Raw genomic sequence first — 16,045 nt, 5'->3', positions numbered from 1 at the left:
CTCTTGGCTCTATGCTGGGAGTTACTTTCAGTGGGGCTTGGGGAAACATGGGGCCAGGAATTGACCCCATGGCCTCAGACATGTGATACATATGCATCATAAGCTTTGCATATGATCAACTTGATGAGTTAGTTAGCTTTCCTGCCCTGCAAAAAATTCTTTGAAACAAATCACATGATTTTCTTCTTTATACATATGTAAAACTAATGTGTTATGGGATTGGAGGGAATATACCAGGAGTCTCAAACTCAATTTACCTGGGGGCCATAGGAGGCAAAGTCAGGATGAGGCAGGGCTGCATAAGGGATTTCGCTTACCGAATATTCGCAATAAAAAAATCGCATTAGTAAGAAAAAAAATCGCAAAAAATCGCATTAAACATTTGCATGCACCGAACAGAACTGCTCGGGGTATGCGAATGTTTACTGCGATTTTTTTCTTACTAATGTAATTTTTATTGCAATTATTCAGTAAGCAAATAATCGCGAATACTGCAATATTTGAAGGCCAGCCACACGAAGGGCTGCAAATGGCCCGAGGGCCTCGAGTTTGAGACCCCTGGATTATACAGTGTTGAAGTACTTCCCTTGCAGGTGGCTGTCCTATGTTTGATCCCCAGCATTGTTTGAACATCACTAGGAGTGATTCCTGAACACAGAGCCCAAATGGAAGCCCTAGGCATAACTGGATATGTGTCACCCCAAAAATACTTGAATAAGTTATTTAATTACAGAAACATTATTAGATATGCTATAATTGACAGTTCCTTAAAATCGTCTAAACTAATTTCTTATACAGATTTTCTAAATTATGCTCCATATATACTTTTACTGGAAGTAGGATCCAAACATGTTAAATCTGGTTTTTGTGTGTCTTTTAGTTTAGAATAGTGCCATACCACTGGGTTTTTTGTCCATGGAAAGTTGAAAGAGTCAAGTTATCTGTCTACAAGATGTCTCACTTTCCAGATTTGCTTCTGATGGTGTTAACCGAGAACTCCATCTCCTGTAATTCTTCTAAAATAAAAGCTAGGGGCTGGAGAGATAGCATGGAGGTAGGCGTTTTTGCCTTGCATGCAGAAGGGTAGTGATTCAAATCCCAGCATCCCATATGATCCCCCGAGCCTGCCAGAGGCAATTTCTGAGTGTAAAGCCAGGAGTAACACCTGAGCACTGCTGGGTGTGACCCAAAAACAAAAAACAAAAAAATAAAAAACAATAAAAAATAAAAAAAAAAAGAAAAGAAAAGGAAGTTAGACCTACAAGTTTGATTAGATTTAGATGAATTTATTTTGGTGAGAACTTTCACTGCCTCTTGATGACACATATTCATACTTTATTTCTCTAAAATGCATGTGATTATCCCATTCTCAACGTTTAAAGTGATCAGAGGATCTAAGTGGGAGATAATATGACGAATGGTGATTAGCAGCAAACAGAAGTTATCCATTGACCACTGGCCTTCCAATGAAATTAAGCCTCTCTTAAAGGTTCTTGTTTGAAATAGCTACTTGACAGGACTGCAAAATGGTGATATTCCCTCTTCCTTTCTTCCCTCCTCCTTTTTCTTCTCCTCCTTCCTTTCTTCCTTCCTTCTCCTTTCTTCTCTTCCTTCCTTCCTTCCTTTCTTCCCTTCTCTTCTTTCTTCCTTCCCTTTCCTCTTCCTTTTTTCTCCTTCCTTTCTTCTTCCCTCCTCCTTCCTTCCCTCCCTCCTTCCTTCTTTCTACCACCTTCTCTCTTTTCCCTTCCTTCTCCTACCCCCTTCTGCCTTTCCTTCCTTCCTTCTTTTCATTTCTTCTTCTTTCCTTCTTCCTTTCTTCCTCCATTCCTTCTTTTCTCATTTCTGCTTCCTCCCTTTCTTTCTCCCTCCTTCCTTTCTCCTCCTTTTCTTCTTCCTTCCTCCTTCCTTTTCTCTTCCATTTTTCCTTCCTTCCATCCTTCTTCCTTTCATCAACCTCCATTCCTTCTTCCTTTCCTCTCTCATTTCTTTCTTCTTCCCCTTTCCTTCCTTCCTTTTTCTTTCTTCCTTATGTCTTTTTTTCTTTCTTCCCTCCTCCTTTCCTCCCTCCCACCCTTTTCTCTCCCTCTCTCCTTTCCTCTTTCCTTCCTTCCTTCCTTCCTTCCTTCCTTCCTTCCTTCTTTTCCTCTCTCCCTTCCTTTTTCCCTCCCTCCCTTATTCCCTCTTTCCTTCCTTCCTTGTTTCTTTCCTCTCCTCCTTTTTTTCCTTCCTCCCTCCCTCCCTCCCTTCCTCCCTCCCTCCCTCCCTTCCTTCCTTCCTTCCTTCCTTCCTTCCTTCCTTCCTTCCTTCCTTCCTTCCTTCCTTCCTTCCTTCCTTCCTTCCTTCCTTCCTTCCTTCCTTCCTTCCTTCCTTGCAAGGCAAACAAGTACATGCTGTACTGTTCCTCCAGCCCCCCAATATTGATTTTTTGTTTCTGGTTTGGGGGCCACACTCCACTCTGCACTCAAAAATCATTTCTAGCAGGCTTAGAGGACCATTTGGGATGCTAGGGATCGAACATTGGTCAGCTGCATTCATGCAAGGCAAATGCTCTACCCACTATGCTATTGCTCCAGCCCACATAGTGATTTTCTTATCTGTCTTTTTTTTTCACTTAATAGCTAGAATTTATACAAGGCATCATTCCCCATTTCCATCATCTAGGGCCAAGCAAAATTCTATACTTACTCTAAAGGAAAGAGAAGAGGTTAACATTTAATTATCAATTTTAAATTAAAGAATGAATGTAGCTATTGCCAATGATGACAAGAAAGGTTCTATTTACTCCCTACTTAAAGATCTCTAAATCAATATCTTGGGTATGCATTTTTTCATCATCAGGAAGTGAGTTTAAGCTGTTAGCATATGAGCTATATTAAAAATAATGTTATATCTAGTCATAAAGTTAAACAGTGCTTCCTCGGGATACATGCCAAGTATCTGACGTTCAATCTTACAATGTTGATTAATTTTAGGCATGCAACTTATTGATTTGTTTATGCATATGTTGCAAATGATTGCTGCAATCAATTTAGTAAATACCTATCTCCAAATTGTTATTATTTTTCCCTTGTGATAAAAATTTTTAAGATTTACCCTCTTAGCCTCTTTACCAGGGGCTAAAGAGATAGGTCTATGTGCTGAATGGAAGTTGATTCCTGGCATCTTATATGATCCCCTGAGCCCACCAAGAGTGATTCTTGAGTGCAAAGCCAGGAGAAACCCCTGAACTCTGCTCAGTGTAGCTCAAAAATTGTATTGTCTTAGCAACCTACATATCCATATATGTATAACATAGACCGTGAATGTATACTTAATCTAGAGTCACAAAAATTTTCTATTACATTTATTTCTTTTCTATTTTTCAAGTGTGTAATATACTTGTTAAAATCCCATTTATTAGAAGAGTAAAAACAAATGTTCTCACTACAGCATGCCCCTTGAACCTCTGACAAAGTCAGGGGAGCACATCTCTGTGGGTTTATTTCTAGAAACACTTTCTTGGGTTTCTATGCCGTTTTAGACATTGGTTATTTTTTGTTTGTTTGTCTTAGCCATTTTTTTGTTTTTGTTTTTGTTTTGGGGCCACACCCGGCGGGGCTCAGGGGTGACTCCTGGCTGTCTGCTCAGAAATAGCTCCTGGCAGGCACGGGGGACCATATGGGACACCGGGATTCGAACCAACCACTTTTGGTCCTGCTTGCAAGGCAAACGCCGCTGTGCTATCTCTCCGGGCTCGTGTTTTAGCCATTTTTAATGCCAGTATGAGGATGTTTTGATTACAAGTTTGTGTTATAATTTGTGAACTCATTGTGTTAGCAACCCTTAAGCCTTGAAATTTTTTTTCAATATTTGTTTTGACTATTTGGAATACACACACACTCATAAACACACACACATACATACACATGACATCTGAACAATATCAGTTTTCTACTATATGATTTTGTTTGTATCAGAAGTTTTCAGGGTGCTGGAGCAGTGGAGTTAGTGGTAAGGCGTCTGCCTTGCAAGCACTAGCCTAAGACAGACCGCAGTTCAATCCCCAGCTTCCGATATGGTCCCCCCAAGCCAGGAGTGATTTCTGAGCGCATAGCCAGGAGTAACCCCTATGCGTCAACGGGTGTGCCCCCCAAAAAAAACAACAAAGAAGTTTTCAGAATTTAGAGCACACTTAGGAATTGTTTAGAATTTTTCTTTAAATGTAGCTTGCCCAGAGATTTCTGTTCTTTTTTTTTTTTTTTTTTTTTTGGCTTTTGGGTCACACCCGGCAGCCCTCAGGGATTTCTCCTGGCTCTATGCTCAGAAATCGCCCCTAGCAGGCATGAGGGACCATATGAGATGCCAGGATTTGAACCACCGTCCTTCTGCATGAAAGGCAAACGCGTTACCTCCCCACTATCTCTCCAGCCCTGAGATTTCTGTTCTTAAAGTCTTAGGCAGGGCTATTCAATTTTTGAAAATTTTTTATTTTGAAATTATAATAAATAATAGTTATAGAAAATCTTAAAACTGTTCAAAGCCTTATATCAAATTTCCCCAATTTATGATTGTTCCTCTTTTCTTTTTCTCACCTTCCTTTACACTATTACTGTTTCTTTAACTCTTTAAGAATAAATTACTAAAAAAAATAAAAACAAAAGTAAATTACAGGCATGGTTTCCTTTATCCATAAGTATTTCAGTATTTCAATATATATTTTACTAAGATCAAGGGCATGCACACATAGCCACAGTATAATTTTCCAAACTAAAAGAGAACAATGATGCCATCTGTACCCTCATCCCCTCAAGACTCTGCTCGGATTTCAGCTTTTTTCCCTCACAAATAGTCTTGACAGCAAAAGAATCCTCATATTGTACTTAATATTGCCATTTTTTGGTCTCCTTAGTCTGGAAAATGTTAGAAGTGTGCATCCTAGTATTCACTCCAGGATTCATCCAGACATTCATAATCACATTCCATATTGAGCCTCTTTATTAGGGGTTATCTCATGGTCCTAGAGATAATCAGTTTTATAGATTTACAAAGTGTTTATGCTAATTTTGACCTTAAACTTGAAAATTTTTCAGAAATATTAAGAACATTGAACAGATGAGGGCCAGGAGGACCAGACTATGATAAGAAGTTTGCCACAAATCACGGGGGGTGCAATTAGGGCAGAGAAGGGTACACTATGACAATGATGGTTGGAAAAGATCACTCTGGACAAAAACTGAGTGCAGAAAAGAGATTATTTGATATGTATGATACCCTTTCAGTAACAATATTGCAAACTATAGTGTTTGAAAAGAAAAAATGATGGGTGGGAAGGAGGGTGAGAGAGAGAGAGAGAGAGAGAGAGAGAGAGAGAGAGAGAGAGAGAGAGAGAGAGACCATTGGTGGAGAGAAGTATGCACTAAGAATTTATTAAGAAAAAAAGAAATGGGTCAGATTTAGTTGGGTCCTTGTTATAAAGATGTAGTGTAATAATGAACTTGCTTTTCAGCAAGAAAAGTTAGTTTCTTAGAATGAGTACTTTTGTAAAAAGCAGTGAAGAATAGATCCACTTAGGAGGAATTTTAAGCAGCAAAATTCTGCCAAGGTGCTAGAGATTTTTGTCTTTTATTGTCATCCTGGAAACCTCTGGGAGGGCCTGAATGATAAATAGTACAGGGGATAGTGCACTTGTCTTGCATGCTGCTGATCACACTTCAATCCCTGGCATCCTATATGAGTCCCCAGGAGTAATTACCAGGAGTAATTTCTGAGTGCAGAGTCAAGAGTAAGCCCTGAGCACCACCGGGTGTGTCCCCCCCACCCCAAACCAAAATAAAACAAAACCAATAATCACAAGAGAAGCTGGAATGATAATGTACCAGGTATGGTGTTTGCCTTCAATTTGGCCCACCTGGATTCGATTCGAAGCATCCCATACGGTTCCCTGAGCACTGCCAGGAGTCATTTCTGAGTGCAGAACTAGGAGTGAGCCCTGAACACTGCTGGATGACATAAAACAAACAAAAATCACAAGAATGTCACACTCCACGTAACCTATGGCACTGATTGCTACTTGAAAAACACTGCTGGAATTCAGTGTTTCAGGAATAAGAACAAGTATGTGACAGGCTAAAGGCTTGTTGTTCTCTGACTCCCCCATTCTCTTTCACCACACTCTTTTAAAGTGTTAAAATAAACATAGAAGCAATTCTCATAAGGAAAAAAAACCTCTCTGATCCAAATGGGAAGCACTCAAGTACAGCTTGAAGGTGTACAGTGTTGTTGATATTGGAAATAAAGATGTCAGTAATCTTCACAGTGTTTTTCAGATGTAGTCTGCTCAAGAAAATATAACAAAATCATCATATAGATGAGACTGATTTTTTTATAAGCTTGATTGTAGAGAGTTTTAGCCATGTTTTGCCCATTAGTTGAACCCATTTTGCTTTTAAAGAAAACAAAATTTAAGTCCACGCTAGCTATTATTTTTAAAAAAAGAAAAAAAATTTTTGGTTTTTTGGGCCACACCCTTTTGATGCTCAGGGGTTACTCCTGGCTACGTGCTCAGAAATTGCCCCTGGTTTGGGGGGACCATATGGGATGCCGGGGGATCGAACTGTGGTCCTTTCCTTGGCTAGTGCTTGCAAGGCAGACACCTTACCTCTAGCACCACCTCGCCGGCCCCCAAAAAGGAAAAACTTTAAATGAAAAATGTTAGCAAAAAATATCTTTCCAACCTAAGAATCATTGTTGAGAGTTTGGCATATTTCCTTTCTCCTGTTTAATTATTTGTGTCAAAATAAAATAGACACTGGAAAAATGAACCAATGTTAGCAAATTGTCAGCACTGAGTCTTGTATAGATTGAAGAGAAAAACAGGTGAAGCAAAATAGAATCTTCCTGGTAGGAATGAGGGCAAAGGGCACCTCCTCTTGGAGCTATGGAAACATTCTTGGCACTTCCAGGTTGTAACAAAATTCCTGCCCTAGGGTGGAGAATACATGTTCCTTTAATCTTTTGTCCCTCAAGTAATCTTTAACCTGTCCTGGAGAAACTTCTCCACTTCCAGCATCACTTTTATATTTGAGTTAAAACCTTCCCTGAGAAATATATTTATTTAATATTTTCAGAAATGAAAATGCAGCTTCTATTTGAAACAGAAATATTCTCTGGGGGCCAGAGCAATAACACAGTGGGTAGGGCATTTGCCTTGCCTATGGCTGACCCAGGTTCTATCTACAGCATCTCATATGGTCCCCTGAACTGGCCAGGAGTGATTTCTGAGCACAGAGCCAGGAGTAACCCCTGACCATCACCCATATGGCAAAAAAAAAAAAAAAAAAAAATACCAAAAAAAAAAATCAAGTAAGAAATACTCTCTATTTGTATCTGTGTCTATAAAATGGTAATTAAGTCCAATCTGAGCTTTTACTCAGATACCATGTTGTCTTTTGAACAAATTTATTTTTTATTTTTCACAAAGTTGGAAAGAGTGAATGGGGCTCAGGGATCTAAAGGCAGCCCTAGATTAAACACAGAAGTGCATAATAGAAGAGAATGACAAAAACATGGTTTAAAACCACAGAAATGGGTGCCAAGTTTTATATCTCTCTTATTCTATCTATTTTTTAATATTTCCATACCCGGTGGCCCTCAGGCATCACTCTTGGCAGGCTCTGAGGACCTCATGGGATGCCAGGGATAGAACCCAGGTTTATCGTGGGTCAGCAGCATGCAAGGCAAATGCCCCACCTCAGTATCATTGCTCCGGCCCCTATTATTCTTTTTTTGTTTTTGTTTTTGTTTGTTTTTTGGGCCACACCCGGTGACGCTCAGGAGTTACTCCTGACTATGCGCTCAGAAATCGCTCCTGGTTTGGGAGACCATATGGGATGCTGGGGATTGAAGCCAGGTCCGTCCTGGGTCAACCATGTGCAAGGCAAGCGCCCTACCGCTGCACTACCGCACCAGTCCTATTATTCTATCAATATTTCTTTTTGTAGAAATTTTTTTTATTTGGTACAGAGCTCATATATAAGAAAAGAATGGGGGCCGGGCGGAGGCGCTAGAGGTAAGGTGCCTGCCTTGCCAGCGCTAGCCTAGGACGGACCGCGGACCAAGGTTCGATCCCCCGGTGTCCCATATGGTCCCCCAAGCCAGGAGCGACTTCTGAGTGCATAGCCAGGAGTAAACCCTGAGCATCACCGGGTGTGGCCCAAAAACCAAAAAAAAAAAAAGAAAAGAAAACCATTCAAAGAATAAGACAAACTAAAGAGAATATGTCTAGCTTGTCTTAATGTATTACTTTAAGGCAAACATTCTGGTCATCACTGCTAGTTCAGGTTGGTTAGCTTGGAGATCACACCTGGCAGTGTGCAGGGGCCACTTCTGGTTCTATGCTCATGGGCCACACCTGGCAGCCCTCCGGGACTCAGTTGTGGTGCCAAGATTCAAAATATTATTGTGGCTGCAGCACTTACCATTATTGGTAAGTGCCTTAATCTCTGTACTATCTCTCTGGTCCCCCGATCAAATTTTTTTTGTCTTGGTATATTGTTACACTATGGCATCAGGTACATATTACATGTATTTACAAAATGGTGCAAGAGGGGCTGAAGAGATAACACAACAATAGGGCATTTGCCTTGCACACAGTCAATCCAGGATGGACAGTGGTTCGTATCCTGGCATCCCATATGGTTCCCCAAGCCAGGAGCGATTTCTGAGTGCAGAGCCAGGAGTAACCCCTGAGCACCACTGGGTGTGGACACCCCCCCCCCAAAAAAAAAGAAAAAAAAATGACGCAAGAGGTAACAGATGAGTTAGGTGGAAAGGTGCCTCCTCTTCCATTTAGTTGTTATTGGTGAGGGTTTTTATGTGTATTTGGGGTGTGGGTGAAGCATATCAGGCACTGTTCAAGGCTTAATCCTGGCTCTCTGGAATCACTCCTCGGTTGGTCACATGTAAGGCAAGCACCCTCCCCACTGTACTATATCTCCTGCCCATCACTTCTAACTGGAAATGAAGCTGTTGAAAATAAACTTGGTTTTAGGGCTGTGCCCTCAGCATGGGCACTTGAATAAAGACTCAGGGAATCAGAAGTTCTCTTTCTCCCTGTTGTGAGCAATGATCCCTCCAGACTTTATGCTGGGAGAGTGATATGTGACCATGCAACTGGGGAATACATTTTTTGTTGTTGTTGTTGTTGTTGTTGTTGTTGTTTTACTCCTGGGTCCCTGCTCAGAAATCACTCCTGGCAGGCTGGAGGACCATATGGGATGCCGGGATTTGAACCACTGTCTTTTTGCATGCAAGGCAAATGCCCTACCTCCATGCTATCTCTCCAGCCCCTGGGAAATACATTTGAATTTGCATAGATCCACCTCCTCTGTCCAGTGTACCTTGGACAATTCACATGGCATTTCATCTATAAAAAGCCATAAAGGGGTCTGGAGCAATAGTACAATGAGAGGGAGGGCATTTGCCTTGCATGCTGCCAATCCATCCCATGAACCTGCCAGGAATGATTCTTGGCTCCAGAGCCAGGAGTCATCCCTGAGCACAGCTGGCCATGGTCCATAAACTAAATCTCTAACTAACTAATAGGAAGCCAGTAGGGAGCTCTGTCTTCTTGTAATGCTCCATTCCAGTATTGCTACACCTCCCAAATTAGAGTGTGCTGACTGTACTTTATGGGACTCTCTCTCAGCGCTCTCTTTCCCCTTTCTTATATTTCCTGTAAATAAGACCATTTTACTATTATTGATTTTGTTTTTGTGCTACTCCTACTGGTGCTCAAGGATCACTGGCACACACACAAGGACCTATATGGAATACCAGGGATTAAACCTGGGTTGACTGTGTGCAAGACAAACATCCTGCATCCTGCCCACTTTTTTATGTCTCTCAACTATTACTTTTAAAAAAATCTAATGGCAGTTTTATTCTGAGAATTAAGTGAAAATACATTGACAGATAAAATAATTCATTGCTGGGAATATGGTTAAACTCTGGTATATGCCACTGTTGTCTTATGCTTTCACCTTCAGTGGTCATAGTGGCACATGATATATTGACTTTTTTCCTTATTTCTGTTTTGTTTTGGGGCCATACTCAGTGGCATTCAGGGGTTACTCCTGGCTTTGCACTTAGAAATCACTCCTGGAAGGCTCGGGAGACCATATGGGATGCTGAGATTCGAACCACCATTTGTCCTAGGTTGGCCACATGCAAGGCAAATGCCCTTTGGCTGTGCTATTTCTCCAACCCAGGTGTTTTTTCATTTTGGCTTTGGGTCACAACAGGTTATACCTAGGGGTTACTCCTGGCTCTGCTCTCAGGAGTCACTCCTGGTGATGTTCTGAAGTTCATATGGGATGCCAGGGAACAAACTCGGATGGGCTGTGTGCAAGGCAAGTACCTTATCCACTGTACTGTCTCTCCTGCCTCAGCATATTGTATGTATCTAATCTCTCACCTGTGCCCCTGTCACTGCCTGGTCCAGTGAACTGATGCTAGCTGAGCTGGATGCCCACACTCTCTTCTTTTATTACAGCACAGGTGTGTGTTGGAATCCTCGTGATCCTGATTATACAAAATTACTGGTTCCTTTACATCCCTTACTTGACATGGCTTTACTTTGATTGGAATACCCCAGAGCAAGGAGGTAGAAGGTCTAATTGGGTCAGAAGCTGGACCATTTGGAGGTACTTTAAGGAGTATTTTCCAATTCATGTGAGTAAAATCCACTTTTACTTTTTTAACTCAAAGAAGATTGGAAATTGTTTTTTGGAGGGCTAAAGGGGAATTTTGGGAGGCTGCACATAGCAATGTTTAGGGACTACTCCTAAGTTCATTCAGGGGTCATTCCTGTGGTGCTGAGGGGTCATATAGGATGCTGGGGATCAAATCCAAGTTGGCTACATTACAAGACAAGCCCCTTACCCATTATACTATTTCTCTGGCTCCTGGAAATTGGTTTTTACCCTAGATATGTCAGGCTTTTATTTCTGTAAATGAAGAAATACTGCAATTCAGTCCATGTTATTCTAAGCTACATAGACTCTAAGCTACATGGCCAGATTGCGAAGGCTATATGTGAGGGGCCATGACTGAGGAAACTGAAAATTGGGGAATAATTTTCTTTTTCTTTCTTTTTTTTTTGTTTTTGTTTTTGGGCCACACCCGTTTGACGCTCAGGGGTTACATCTGGCTATGAGCTCAGAAATCACCCCTGGCTTGGGGGGACCATATGGGACGCCGGGATATCAAACTGTGGTCCGGTCTGTCCTACGCTAGCGCTTGCAAGGCAGACACCTTACCTCTAGTGCCACCTTCCCAACCCCGGGAATAATTTTCAATGAGGGACATAAAGCAAACCATTTTCCTTCATTTCCTCTTTAAAAAGTTTGTTATTTAATTAAAGATCCATGGTTTAGGGGCCAGAGAGATAGCACAGCGGTAGGGTGTTTGCCTTAGACGCAGAAGGTTGGTGATTCGAATCCCGGTATCCCATATGGTCCCCCGAGCTGGCCAGGAGCGATTTCTGAGCATAGAGCCAGGAGTAACCCCTGAGTGCTGCTGGGTGTGACCCAAAAACCAAAAAAAAAAAAAATGTGGTTTACAAAGTTCTAATAACTGAGTTTTACTCATATAATATTTCTTTTTGTTTTGTTTTGTTTTGTTTTTGTTTTTGGGTCACCGGCAACGCTCAGAAATTGCTCCTGGCAGGCTTGGGGAAACATATGGGATGCTGGGATTCAAACCAACGTCCTTCTGCATGCAAGGCAAACGCTCTACCTTCATGCTATCTCTCCGACCCCTGGCATATAATATTTCAACACCAATCCTACCACCAGTGCCGACTCATATCACTAGTGTTCCCCAACACCCCAATCAACTCCCCCACCCCCAAAATTCCCACCTGCCACTTTGGCAAACACATACTTAATTAAAGTTCAGTAGTTCAATTTAGATCTCATGTTTTCAGTGTTGTTCCATTTTCTCTTGACATAAGAATCCATCAGGAGTTGTCTTGTTTCTTGTTGGAAATAATCAGAAAACATTATCTTTTCTTTTGTCAATATACATGCACTATAGCTCATCAAAACTCGGGATTTGGATCCCAGTCACAACTACATATTTGGATTTCACCCTCATGGAGTGCTCGTGGCTGGAGCCTTTGGAAATTTTTGTACAAATTATTCAGCCTTCCAGGAACTGTTTCCTGGCTTCACCGCGTATCTGCATGTGCTGCCATTTTGGTTCCGGTGCCCTCTCTTCCGGGAATACTTGATGAGCAGTGGTAAGTGAAGGTTGGTTTCTTTCTAGAGGTATTTGAGTGGCAGTAAATCACAAATCCAGTTGGATTAAATTTCTTAGAGTAAAAACCATGTCATTTTTTTTTACCTTTATTAGATATATATGATTTGTTTTTCTGTATTTTTTTTACTGCTCCTTACCATGTTCAAAGCTTACTCCCCGCTCTGTGCTTAGGGATAATTTCTGATGTGGGTCGGACAACCATACATGGTTCTAAAGATTGAACCTTGTTGGCCCTGTGCAAGGCAAATGCCTTACCCACTGTAGTATCTCTTTGCCACAAACCCTTTCATTGATACTTCATTGACTGTTTATACATCTTTTGCCTCCACTTTACTATAGATCGGGAAGATATGACAATTTCTTTATTTTTTTCATCCCACATATCAGTGTTCACTTAATGAACAAGTTATTTAATGTGTGCTGTGTATCCAGAAATGGAAGAAAAAAATCGAGGGTCAAATAATTGCAAAATCACACTTGAGAGGCATTTAATATGATTTTGTGAAATTTAAAGAAAGAAAAGGGCCTCCAACATATCTTGAAGTAATGGAAATGTATAAACTAAACCCCAAACTACTGTCTGTTTTACCTCAGCTCAGGTATAACTTGATACAGAAATAACTGTCTAAGGCATTCTGAACTATTGAAAGACTTTTTAATAAGAAAAGCCACTATTCAGAGAATAAAAGGAAGCTGAAATGTCATACAGACACTAACAAATATATGTACAAAGTTAAGCTTCAGTCACTAGTTCTTACTTTTACTGAAGATGCATTATTTGGGTTTCCAACTTGAACAGCTTATTGACTGATCATGAACTCCAGTTCTGTACTTACAAAATGACCTGTTGATGATCACTGTGTTGATTAGTTACTATTGTCATTGCATTTCTTGGATCAAAACATAGGTAGACAGCCTGGGAATGCTCTTCGAAGGAAACCCATCTATGTTAAGAAGTGCACAACATACCCACCCATCCATAGACCATAATAATCAGAGATATTTAAAAGACTTCACCTGTGAGTGCCGGAAAGATAGTATAGTGGATAGGTGTTTGCCTTCATGCTGCTGACTTGGTTTTGATACCTGGAATCCCATATGATCCCCAGAACCCACCAGGTTCTTGAGGGTCACCAGGTGTGACCCTCCAAAAAGAAAATACAAGATCTAATGCTAAAAGCATTTGATCTGGTCAATGGGACACATTACCAAAAGATTTGTGCAGTATTAAATGATTCACCTGCAAAGTGCTCCATATGTAAGCAGTGAAGGAAAGTTTGTGAAATGTTTCCTGGTTCCAGAGGATGTATGATTTGTTTTTCTTTTCTTTTCTTTGTTTTTGTTTTGTTTTGTTTTGTTTTTATTTTTGGGTTACACCCCACGGCGCTCAGAGGTTACTCCTGACTCTGTCCTCAGAAATCGCTCCTGGTAGGCTCGGGCAACTGTATGGAAAATGGAGAATCTAACTGGAATGGATCCTGTGTTGGCCACGTGCAAGGCAAACACCCTACGGCTGTGCTCTCTCTGGCCCCTAGAGGATGTATGGTCAATTAAAACAATTAAAAAAAAAATGATGGCTCAGAAGACTGGAGCAAGTGGATAGCAGGCAAGGCTCTTGCTTTGCTTCCTGCCACCCTATATGGTTCCCCAAGCCCTGCCAGAAATATTTATCAGCACAGAGCCAGGAGTAAATTCTAAACACCAGCCAAGTGTGATTCACAAACAAAGCAAAAACAAACAACAAAACAAAAAATGACTAATAGGGGGCCGGAGCGGTGGCGCAAACTGTACTAGCCTAGGATGGATTGCGGTTCCATCTCCCAGTGTCCCATATGGTCCCAAGCCAGGAGCGATTTCTGAGAACATAGCCAGGAATAACTCCTGAACATCACCGGGTGTGGCCCCCCTCCAAATTGGCTAATAATGTCATTTCTTCGATTCACTAAGGGCCAGTCTCAGTTTCCAAGAAAAGTGTATGTCACGTACTGAACAAGGAAGAAGGTGGAAACATTTCAGTCATAGTTCTCGGAGGGGCAGAAGAATCATTAGATGCCCATCCTGGAAAATTTACTCTGTTCATCCGCCAACGAAAAGGATTTATTAAAATTGCTTTGACCCATGGGTAAGTGGCTTTTCATTTCCAGTAACTGGGTCAGGAAAGTGAAGACATTATTGAGTACATCCAAGCGTTCCTGTAATTCTTCCTCTATCCCTTCGAGCTCGACTTCCTGCTAAGGAATCCTCCAGGAGAAACAGGAGTGGGTGTTCATGGAGTATAATGCCAGTACTTCTAATAATGTTCCATGCCGTCATATCCAGAAAGTAGGCTCCAAATTTCATTAGATAGAATATACTTCCTGTATCCAGAGAAATAATAGAACAAGTGGGTAGGATGCTTGCCTTTGATGAGACTGACCTGAGTTGTATCCCTGGTATCCTTTATGTTCTCAGGAGTCTTTCCTGAGCACAGAGCCAATAGTAAGCTCTAAACACCACTGGATATGGCCCTAAAAAGGATATATATATATATATGTGTATGTGTGTGTGTGTGTGTGTGTGTTTCTGTGTGTGTACAGTTATAAGTATAATATACTTCCATCTAAATGAATATATGAAATAGGACCAAGTTTTCTAGAAACTTGATTTTTTTTTGTAGAATTCCATAAATCACTAGAATTTCCTGAAAGGATTTAGTCATTTTCAATATATGGAACCTACCTTAGTAGGCATCTTGGGAGGCTTGGGAATTTTCCAGAATTTCTAGGAATCTGTTGTAAAGTATGGGCAGAATAAGAGATGCAGATCCTTTGCATTGAAAACTTACATTCTTCTTTGTCGTCCACAGTGCCTATTTGGTCCCAGTGTTTTCTTTTGGGGAAAATGAGCTGTTCAAACAAGTGAGCAACCCTGAAGGCTCTTGGCTTCGGACTGTGCAGGAGAAACTTCAGAAAATCATGGGGTTTGCTTTGCCTCTGTTTCATGCTAGAGGAATTTTTCAGTACAATTTTGGCCTAATGCCCTATCGGAAACCTATCCACACTGTTGGTATGTACATTGAATATGAAAAATTTGTTGTGACGAGTAAAAGGTCATTGGCTTCCCTTAAACAGTCCTTATTGTGTTTTTTCCTTTGTGTAGGAAAAATATGTTACTACTCAACCTATACTGTGATCTTACTTGCCTTGAAAACTCCTTTTCTCTTATTCTTTAGTCTTACTAAATTCTTTTTGATTTTGAGGTCACACCCATTGATGCTCAGGTGTTACTCCTGATTCTTCACAAAGAATTACTCCTAGTAGTGCCTGGGGGGACTACTGGCTGTGACCAAAAAAAAAAAAAATAACAAAAGTTGGGGCTGTAATGATAATACAGTAGGTAAGGCACTTGTCTTGCCAGCAGCTGACCTAAGTTTGATCCCTGGCATCTTTTATGGTTCCCTGGGTACTGCCAACAGTGATTCCTGAGGGCAGAGTCAGGAGTAAATCCTGAGCACATCCAGTGTGGCCCCTAACCAAACAAAAAATTCTTTTTTTTTTTAGAGACAAAAATTTCTAAAGTAAATCCTGTGGATGTTATTTGAGGTTTCTAGTATGCCTCATTAATAAAGTGCTATTTCCTACCTGAATGGGAATTGAGTACTTTCAAGAATATTGCTTTTGAGGGGCCAGTGAGGTGGTGCTAGAGGTAAGGTGTCTGCCTTGCAAGCGCTAGCCAAGGAAGGACTGCGATTCGATCTCCCGGCATT

At 41.0% G+C, this 16,045-nt stretch overlaps 1 protein-coding gene across 1 annotated transcript in view; it reads left to right on the top strand.

The window, feature by feature from the left end:
• The window catches only part of MOGAT1 (monoacylglycerol O-acyltransferase 1), a 44,600-nt gene that overhangs the window by 3,096 nt on the left and 25,459 nt on the right, over window positions 1–16,045 (top strand). Inside the window, exons 2-5 of the mRNA XM_049768163.1 lie at window positions 10,532–10,710; window positions 12,076–12,280; window positions 14,248–14,422; window positions 15,146–15,345. Coding sequence (XP_049624120.1) covers window positions 10,532–10,710; window positions 12,076–12,280; window positions 14,248–14,422; window positions 15,146–15,345 — 759 coding nt within the window. The remainder of the gene's footprint in view (window positions 1–10,531; window positions 10,711–12,075; window positions 12,281–14,247; window positions 14,423–15,145; window positions 15,346–16,045) is intronic.

The sequence above is a fragment of the Suncus etruscus genome, chromosome 2, assembly GCF_024139225.1.
Source record: "Suncus etruscus isolate mSunEtr1 chromosome 2, mSunEtr1.pri.cur, whole genome shotgun sequence".
Lineage (NCBI taxonomy): Eukaryota > Metazoa > Chordata > Mammalia > Eulipotyphla > Soricidae > Suncus > Suncus etruscus.
This window is presented reverse-complemented; position numbering and strand designations above follow the sequence as displayed.